This window comes from Chondrus crispus, genomic scaffold (assembly GCF_000350225.1).
Source record: "Chondrus crispus Stackhouse genomic scaffold, scaffold_297, whole genome shotgun sequence".
Lineage (NCBI taxonomy): Eukaryota > Rhodophyta > Florideophyceae > Gigartinales > Gigartinaceae > Chondrus > Chondrus crispus.
Genome location: NW_005179181.1, coordinates 112202 through 122262, shown reverse-complemented (window position 1 = coordinate 122262; position 10061 = coordinate 112202). Strand labels below are relative to the sequence as shown.

General features: G+C 51.7%; 2 protein-coding genes; one reads left to right on the top strand and one right to left on the bottom strand.

The window, feature by feature from the left end:
- Nucleotides 1–1856: 1856 nt before the first annotated feature.
- On the bottom strand, nt 1857–3608 carry CHC_T00005477001 (hypothetical protein). XM_005717064.1 is given in 2 exon segments: nt 1857–2066; nt 2067–3608. 1 exon segment carries the CDS (start codon nt 3606–3608, stop codon nt 2067–2069), a length of 1542 nt encoding a protein of 513 aa, XP_005717121.1. The 3' UTR covers nt 1857–2066.
- Nucleotides 3609–7083: 3475 nt separating this feature from the next.
- On the top strand, nt 7084–7383 carry CHC_T00005476001 (hypothetical protein). Its single transcript, XM_005717063.1, has one exon. The coding sequence runs from the start codon at nt 7084–7086 to the stop codon at nt 7381–7383; it is 300 nt and encodes a 99-aa protein (XP_005717120.1).
- Nucleotides 7384–10061: the final 2678 nt, after the last annotated feature.

The window sequence follows — 10061 nt, the reverse complement described above, 5'->3', positions numbered from 1 at the left end:
GAGGGAGGGGGGATAGGGGTGAGAGACAAGCCGAAAGGTGATTCAGCGAATCATATACTCGTGTAACACTGTAGAGCAATGTGTACACGTAGAGCAGCGTGTACACATGGTGATGCATGTACCCAGCACAATAGACGATGAGATGAATTTGACCCCTGGGACGAGAGCTACGGTTTTAACAATTATGCGGAAGGGTCGAGCTATTCTCCAACAAGCGCGTGGATCCGCGCTTTCTGTACGCAATAGGGTAAGGATACATAAGGGAGCTATTGGTCAATCCAGCTGCGTTTCGGGAGATTATTCAGCAGCAACATTAAAGGTTGAAGAAATCCATTCTGTGCATTACGAGCTAGGGTCGTAGTGCAGCAAACATAGTCTTCACCCTCTCCACCTTCCTTGGGAAACAGTAGGCGCCCGCGTTCCTACTGACGGAGACACCACCTTACCAGCACAACATCGCCGATAGTCCACTTTCGGCCAGAGGCGCTGTGCAAACAGTGCGATTCTGTCGACAAACGGGTAACACGTACACGTGGAGGTGTGAGGGTTTTTTTGACACGTGGAAATGTGAAAGTTACTTATTTATTTTTTCTTTGGAGCTATGACGAGGTGTCAAGGATGTAATCGTTGTGCATTGAATTGAATCTTCAAAGATTAAACTTTAGGAAATCTGATTAGTGGATGGTCGTGGACGCGCAACTGAAACGGCGGTGAACAGAGCGGGAGGGGGGGCCCTCCGGCGTCGACAGTTGGAACAATCAAGACACTCCCCGGGAAAACCCCAAGATCGGCGTACGGGACCCTCTTCTTCCCTGGCTCGATAGAGGGCGTCGGGTACGGAAACAAGAATCACAAGATTCTTCACAACAAAGCGCTACCCAAGGGTAGTGTCTAAGCGCCCTGTCTAAGAGTGTCCATCGGACTGTTAGTCCTCATACCCTTCGAAGGGTACTGTATGAGGACAAAAGTTATTTTATTTTTTCCAGACAACCAGACTCGAGATTTCACTTGTGTGTTGTTTCGTAAATTGAAGTAAAGCATTTGCTTGTCAATTCTACTGAAAACTAAGTCAATCTACGAAAGAAAAATTGAAACCGTGACCACCAAAGTTGAAAAGAAATAAAATTCGCAGATTCTTATGTTATGAGAAAGCTTGGTCGGATAGACACTACTGTAGGTGACAAGCGATTTGCCTCTTCTGTTTTTTTTTTTTGCAACTTTTTTATACGTACATGCCCTCGTCCCACGTCGCTCTACACTCCTCTGATCCCCGCTCCCCTGATCCCCCATTCCTCTGATCCCCACTCCTGTCCCGTCACTACAAGTGATGCTACAAGTGATGCCTAGAGACACTAGCTAGAGACAACAAGTGACCTAACCTCACATGAGGCCATTTGACCTCTAGATGCTCTGCCCATTTCGATACAACAACTCGCCAAACATTGGAATACCAGGTTGACTTTTTATGCAAGCCGGGTGCAAGCCGGGGGTAAAAGGTAATCGCTCCACGTTCCAATTGGTAAAACTGCCGCAACGTGCCCCAGTCTTCGCAGTGGACGCTCTGTGTGACACGCCCGGTCACAACACCACTGCACCACCTGCTGCCCCCTGCAAGAAACTCGTCTGCGACCTACGCATGTTCCCTTCCTTTCCTCTTCATACATCACACTCACCATATCACCCTTCCGTTGATACTGTACATTAAGTGTTTATGTTCTCGCGTCGCACGCGCCCGTCCGCGTGCCCGTCGCCGCCCGCGCGCCCCAACATACTATCTTGAACATACCGTCCAACCTAAAAATAGACTTGCCCAACCTTCACCGTCAACGCCTTGACGGTCAAGGTTGGCCAAGTCGTTGACCAACGCACCTGCTGTTTACTTGTACAAATCCCTGCCTCTCGCCACTAATCCTTCCCCCGACGACAACGAAACTACTCTGCATCCATCATCTTACCCCCCCCCCCCCAATATAAAACATCGAACCCCACCTTCATGCACAATCACTAAACTACACTAGGTAAAACCCCCCTCCCTGTCGCCCCTCCCTGTCGCCCGCACCCACGCCCTATTCCTTCAACCCGCTCGCGATCTCCCTCACCTTCGCCAGCGTGCACCCTGCGGCCTCGGCCACCCTGCGCCCGTACTCCTCATCCGCCTTATACAAGTGCGCGCACATCGTGTGTAGAATCTTCTGCGACCGCAACGTCCTGAGCTCGACCGCCAGGTTCCCCACCAGGTTGGCGCGCTGCTGCTCCGAGAACGCCCGGTACAGCTCTCCGGCCTGCCGGAAGTTGAGCGTCTTCTCGATCGGCCCCTGCTCGTTCTTGCCGCATATCTCCCGCGTCGAGTACAACGACCTCTTATCCTCCACGTACGCGTCCGCGTCGTTGCTCGGCTCATAGTTGACCGACCCCTTCCACGCGTGCTCCATCACCATCACCCCGTCCTGGTTGTAGTTGCGCACCGCCGACTTGGCCCGGTTCACCGGCAGGTACTGGAACGTGTTCGACCCGTGCCGGTGCATCTGCGACTCGTGGTACGACACCAGCCTGCCCTGCAGCAGCCGGTCCTCGGACGGCTCGATCTTGCCCGGCAGAAAGTTGCCGGGCGAGAACGCAGACTGCTCCGACGCCAGGTGGAAATTGTCCGGCACCCGGTTGAGCTTCAGCTCCCCGAGAGCCGTGAACGGGAACTGCCGCGCCGGCCAATCCTTCGACGCGTCCAGCGGGTTGAAGTCGAAGTCGTCCAGCTGCGACGGGTCCATCACCTGCACGCCCAGCTCCCACGTCGGGAAGTCCCCGCGCCGGATCGCGTCGTACAGATCCCGCGTCGCGTGGCTAAAGTCCGCGCCCTGCACCTGCGCCGCCTCCGCGCGCGTCAGGTTCTGCACGCCCTGCTTCGACAACCACCGGAATTTCACGTACTTGACTTGCTTCTTCGCATTCACCATCTTGTACGCGTTCACGCTGTGTCCGTCCATGAAGCGGTATCCTCGGGGGATCCCCAGGTCTGAGTACAGGTACGTCAACATGTGCGTCGCCATGCCGCCGAGGGCAGAGAAAAAGTCAAAGTAACGGTTCGGGTCCTGGAGGTTCGTCACAGGGTCCGGCTTCAGGCTGTGCACCATGTCCGGGAACTTTAGATGGTCGCGGATAAAGAACACGGGAAGGTTGTTCCCAACGAGGTCATAGTTTCCTTCTGTGGCCGTTTTAAACTTGACAGCGAAGCCTCGAGGATCTCGCACTGTCTCTGGTGAATGCTTTCCATGGATAACCGTACTGAATCTCACAAACACCTCCGTCTCAATTCCACGTTTGGAAAGAAACTCAGCAGCAGTGAGGTCTGAGAAATTTCCAAACGAGCGGAACTCCCCATGCGCTCCTGCACCACGTCCGTGCACTACGCGTTCCGGAATTCGTTCGGTGTTGAATCGCCGAAGCTTTTGAAGGGCGTAGATATCTTGAAGTAGGATTCCCCCGCTTTTGGTGGCTGTCTGACTGTTCTGGTTTGATCCGACGTGATGCCCAGTGTCCCCTGTGAGAAACTCACGGGCTGCAGAGAGAGACAGGGACAGGATTACGAGGAGGAAAGCTGACGTGAGAGACATAATTGGGTAGTGGCGGTGGAGGGGGCCGGAGGGAAATGCTACGCCGAGACGCTGCAAGAGGTCTATTTATGCTCTTTCACGGGGGGGGAAGGGGGGGAGGGGGGGGGGAAGGGGGCTCGAAGCGTGCGGAGAAGTCCATGAGTGGAAAGATTGCAAAAGTGCACTGGCGGGCGAACATCGAATACTTGAGCTCTTTGCGTGCTATCGTTGATCGAGAAAACCATACATTTTCCTTACACACCGTTCACTTCCGTACCTAGATTGGCCATACTAGGTGTCCGACACGGCGTTGTCCACAACGTTACGAGTTCATATCCAGTCACGTTTGAGGGCAATTCTCTTTCGATATTTAGATTTATTCTCGTATAACAGCGTTAGGAAGAGTGAGGTCCTCCCCAACGTGAATCACTAATTAAACCCCCTACGTGCTCACTGAAGGAGGCGCGATGAGAGAGATCGCCGTGTATTTCGCACTAAGCCTATGTTTTCGAGCAACAAATGAAAAGCTCGGTTGGTGGACAAGGTGAGGAGTCGCGTACCCCTCCTGACCGTCTCCCGCGTCCACTCATCCACCGTTGTACTGGATAGTCTTGGCGTTTATCTACACATGACGTCATTCTCCCGACCTCAAGGCTGCTCTTTTGTGGTGCAAGCGGAGAAAGGAAAGATCGTTTTTCGCGCGCAATGAAGGCGTGCCATGTGCCCCTCCTTCAAGTGTGAGGTCTTGCGATGGATCAGAATGGAAGCAAGCGAAAACTTGGAGCCCTTCTTTTCGTGGCAAGAGCAGGTGGAACAGGGCAGATGCAAAAGGCCAGAATCGTTCCTCTGCTGAGGTCAGCAGAGGTGTTTGTACAGAGTGTAGTGCGCATTTCAAATACGTTCCAGCAAGTGCGATACCTGTGTAGTGCTACAGCGGAAAGCTGAGTGCATCACAGCTGCCCAGTTACTATTCAATATTGTATTTATTGACGGTAATTCTCATACAGTACAGTACAACATGCCGATATGCGTTTTTGATGTCCACTTTTGTAGTCCTTTTTATGAGATTACGAAGTAAATAGAAATCGATTTCTGGTGAAGAAGAAAGACATTTTGGGCGCATGACCTCGCAGTGGCCAAAACAAACCACTACCGTTGATAAACAAGGGTGTCAGGACCCCTCCTGTGCGAAATAGTTAGGCAATGTGGCTTTTGAAAACTTGTTCGGAAAGAAAGGCTTAATTACACATGTGCGTAGTATTGCATCCCACGTGTCGATTGCGCCATGGCTTTAGCTTCATCTCTAACTCTCCACGCACAAGCATCGCTTGGAAAGCTGTGGTTCCTTCAATCTGACTGCGGTAGTGCGCTGCCGTTCGCGTTAGTCAGCTACAGTACTTGGCAGCCAGCTCCGAGATGGCAGCATTTCAACTCTCTCAAGTGCCTGACGTGTGAGCTGCAGCAAGGAGGAGGGGCCTTACAAAAAGGAATATTGTTAAAAAAACAGCTGTATCTCGAGAGTGTACGCAGCTACACATATATTTATCGCAATTGACTGCAGTGGTCACGCTTCAGTGCTGATTTCAGCACAGGCTTTCAAAAGCCCTGCGCAAAGCTCTTGTGAGACCGGGGTTTCTTTTTCTGCGACGGAATTAAGTCGATTGCAGATATTCAAAATGTCAGTGCTATGTGCCACATAGAAGACTGAAACGCCGTTCCTCGTTATCTAAAGGGCAAATATGCGCCGACAGACGTTTTAGCCGGGACAAGGTGAACTTTAAGCAATTTGTCGCAGTCAGTCCTTCTGAACACGCATGGATCAAGACGTACAGTGTCTGTGCGAGGACCAGATTTTGCTAGCCTCCAAAATCAAGCCTGCACGTGGAGGTGATGCGAAACATCCACTCCGCAAGCGCATGAACGATTAGATGGGTGCGGGTGATCTTCTAGAGAAACTGCTGTTGATTTGTGATATAAATAGGCCATTTCTACATGCAAAACCATGCATGCTTTCTACGGTGGCGCCTGAAAGATGAGACAGTTGTTTCTGCATGCCCCTCAATTCAGAAATGCTTTGCTGTGGATACGCCACAGTGCGATTGGTAAGCTGGGAAAATATTTTCATATGAACACCGAACATCGCTTTGGGGAGTGTCTCAGGAACGAGATGGGCCGCTGGGACTTGGTGACCGGTAAATGCCACTGCATCAATTTCTATCTTGGCTATTCATGGGCACGCCGAGATGCGCCCCCGGTGTCTCGACGCGGAGCCCCTTGATTGCCCCCCGTAAACGTCCGCTGCAGGCGCGGCGGGATGTTGCTCTAAGGTGTCCGCACGTTGCACCATTGCGCTCAGCCACGCTACTGGAGTGCTAAGCGCCACGTGGCTCATACAACCAATGCCATCAGCCCACGAAAAGCTAATTGAGGACGAATTGAAAGAAGTTTGCAGAGAAAAAAGAGTGACCCTTTTGTGATAAAGCTTTAGAGCACAGTGACTGAGGTCAAAGGTCAAATTTCATCGGGGTTGTTTCTCGTGCGCTGTCAATCTGAAGGCTTTCCCTCTCGGGATATCCCTAATGCCGGTACTGATCACTATACTGAGGGCCAGTCCTAACAGGCGCTTTTCTTTTCTTTTGTTTTCCTTCAACCAGTTGCGGTCACGCTATTGGCCGGATCATTTCATTAAATTAATCGCACGCCACAACGAATGCTACACAGAACCACTGTAATGCTTGGTAATTCTGCGAACTGGTCGAAATCCATTGGCTAAAGGAAGTACCAATCCACACCCAGTCCATATGCACACTACTAAAATTCCATCGACTCGATGCGGTGCAGTGGCACTTGCAGTACAATGAAAGGGTGGAATTAAATCCAAATACGAGCACATGCAGATCAAAACATTAGTTCTCTCAACATTACAAACCAGACACAGTACCTTCTCCCGCCATTTTATGTGCACAACTCGGCCCTCCCCCGCCTCGACGCCCACGTGAAATTTGCGACAGTCGTTTGCTAGCATTTTACACTCTGTTTAGGAAACGGAGCACCACCGGACGGCAGAAGGGTACCCAGAGTTCAGCACCCAGAGTTCAGCTTTTTGAAATCAAATGCCTCCTTGGCATCGATCATGAAATGGAGAGAAGCCGGGGAGGCTGCTCTCTAGTTCATGATCGATGATGAAGTGGCTTCGCCGAAATCCCTTTCCTGTGAACCACCCCGCCCTCGCTCCCTCCCCCCCGCCACCAACCCCCCTTCCCCCCCAAATAAGACCACGTCCCCTCCTCCCCGCCACCCCTACCTCGCGCCCGACCACCACGCCCCATCACCATCTTCCTCACCTCAGTACCGTGACAAACACACATCCTCCGACATGCTATTGTCCCCGCCACCGCGTCATCCTCCTAACATCGACACCGACACAGTCTCTCCCCGCACCCTCCATCCCTTCCATATCTTTCGTTTCATATCTCAATCCAGCCCAGTTTTGGTCATGCACATCGAGGGACCTCATTATAGCAACACGTCGTCCAGCTTTGCTTTTGTCGAGCTACAGGGAGTCAGACTGGGCCATGTGCATGCGCGAGGAGGCGTTGCTGTACCTTCCATGCTGCATGGATCTGCAGACCGTCCAGACTCTGTTCCATTTCCGAGGAGTGGAACTATGGGATGGCATTACAGTAAAAACTACAGCAATGTGCTTCCGATTTTAGTGAAGAACTCAATAAAAACGGGGCGAGGGAAAGGAAAAACGAGAGGAAAGTCCTTTGTTAGGACTGGCCCTGATCAGTAGGCAATTTTGGCTTTTCTCCCGATTTGCTCTACTGATCACTATACTGATCAGTAGGCCCTCAAAAAGGGTCGCAATTGTGCCCCTCTGGCTTCTGTTAACGTGTTCCGTTCACTGTCAGTCTTCCCAATCCTTAAACTGCATCCTTTTTGGATTCACCCGGATTTTCAAGTCTGGAAGTCGGTTGAGGTCGGGCTGAGATACGGCCAGTTCCACCAAGACCTCTACCCCCATGGCTACAGTCACCAGCCCTGAAGATAACAATCATATCACATCCCCTCCAAGCCCTCCTGAAGGCACCAGCCAAACCCCTTCTGGCGAGCGGACTACAGCTACTAGCATACCCCTTCGCGAGCGTAGTTCGATTCAACCGACTGAAACCCATGCTGTAACAGATTTGCCGACTGTTCAATCTAGCGTGATAACGACTACAGAAGGTCAACTTACTGACTCTGGGACTGGAGGAAGGGGTAGCGGGCGGGGTATAACAAGGAGTGGTCGTGGGAGGGGCAGAGGATCACGAGGAAGGGCTCGGTGGCGAGGAAGGGCTAGTACGAGTGGTGGAGTTGTCGGAGCGGGAGGTGGAACAGGGTCGAGAGGTAGAGGCACCTCAAGGGCTAGGGGTCGGAGCAGAGGGAGGGGCCGTGGAAGACGTTTTGATTGAGGTGTTGACCCAAGTGAAGGATGGGTGATAAGTGCAACTAACTGCACCACGGTTATGATGGAGAAGGAATTTGCCCACGCAGTCATTCAGAAAAAAGCACGTATGCTGTGCAGTGGCGTCGTGGAAAGAATGCGTGTGGAATGCAGTGTTCGGAACATCGCGCCTACTCGTTCGGGATTTACGGTGCTTCTGATGAACGGTCTGCTAGACCAACTGATGGGCTGGCTTAACGAGCTCATCGTGCTAAAGAATTTGGACGCAGATATCGTAACCCTGCCAGACATGTACAAGTATGTGGCAGTCCTCTTGTTGTCTCACACAACTGGGATGAGCTTCGATAAGACTATCTCTGTGTTACGGCAAGCTGGAAGTACGCCACCGTCTCTGGAACGGATTAGATTCATCGCTGATCATGTCTTGGCTTACTCTGCGACTGGAAGGGGTGCAGAAGGATCAACACAATGGAGTGCCCAACGGGACCAAATTAGACATTTGTCTGAGTTCGAGGCCATTGCGTTCAGGGAAACAAGGAAGGTGTTCTTCTCCCCTCTTCATTTATTAGCTACGCTGGACGATGACCTTTATGGAACAAGGGCCAGCGATAATCAAGTCAAGATGCTCAGTGCACGGAAAGCGGACAGAGAGGGCCATTCGTCTGATGCCGTTGCTGACGCTCTATTTCGTATTGTGCTCGCGATAAGATTTCGGCTTCGGGGGGAAGCACAGACGGACTCAGTGCGAAAGTTGTTTACAACTTTGATGGACGGACGCGGGGAGGAGGCTTTAACCGGATGCATTGTAACGGCCGATAGAGGGTATGGCAAGGAGGCCTTCATTCAGATAATGATGGAGCATGGAATAGGATCTGTTTTTGTTATGCCTGACCATTTGCTGCGTGTTCACCCCTTTGTTGGAAAGTCATACTTGGACCCTTGCAGGGATGATTTGCAGGAATAAATTACTGAAGACCCGGTGCAAGGTACTGAGGGGGGCGGAGGCGTTTCAAACGGCGACGGGGCAGCTTCTGTTGGGGATATTGATGGAGCTGTTGTCGTTGATGACGAAGACTTTGGGGAGGCATCTAATGGCGGTGGAGGCGGTGCGTCCGTACGGTACGACAGGAGGACGTCGTTCGTTATTGATGACGACCCTGGCCTAGGACCGGAGGCCTTCTTCGCTACCAAGACTGCCGGTTCAAGTGGTTCACGCGTTGGACAGAGGAGAACGACGGCTGTAGCGGTGAGGGAACGTGGGACTGACAAGTTCTCCAAAGTGTTGTGGTTTATGTACACAGTTCCAACGGGTGTACAACAGAGTCTCAATACCTGGATAGCTGTGCCAAAGACAAGCACTACAATGCCAACCACTTTGTTCGCGAAAAGTGAAAACGAACAAGAAGCCACTCTTTCCTTGAAAGCATTTGCTGAGCATACTATACAGGAGAATTGTCAAGTTCTCACCATTGGACAGCGCTGCGCCGACTGGTTCGTTCTCCGTCAATTCCGTAATACTGGTACCAACGCTGGAATTGTTCTGATGTCAAGTGGAGCAGTTCGGTCAAGCTTGGGTTTGCTATCGGGGCAAGAGGGCGAAGGAAAGACGGAACAACAATGGTTCGATCTATTCTACAAGGGGTGGTTCAGTTCGAAAGTTTCGACTGAGCCTATGATGAGGGGGACGGCTAATGAGAATGCCGTGCTAATTGCACTGAGGGCGATGCAATTTGTGAAGGGCTTGTTTGAGGTTGGGATGTTGGCGTTGAAAGACGCACGGTATCTAGCTTGCTCGCCGGACGCAGTTGCCCTTATTAACATGCAGTCTTTTGAAGAGTGGGAGGGCGATGGGGAAGGGATAACAAACGATGCGGGTGAGGTGGTTGTGTGTGCTTCTGTGGAAATCAAGACGAGGGTATCACCTATAAGTCTGGGAGAAGCTGTGCGATTATCTTCCCCGGATATTGTCCGATGTGAGGTTGGTGATGAAACCTTTCGCAAGTACGTGCCTCACGAACACATGG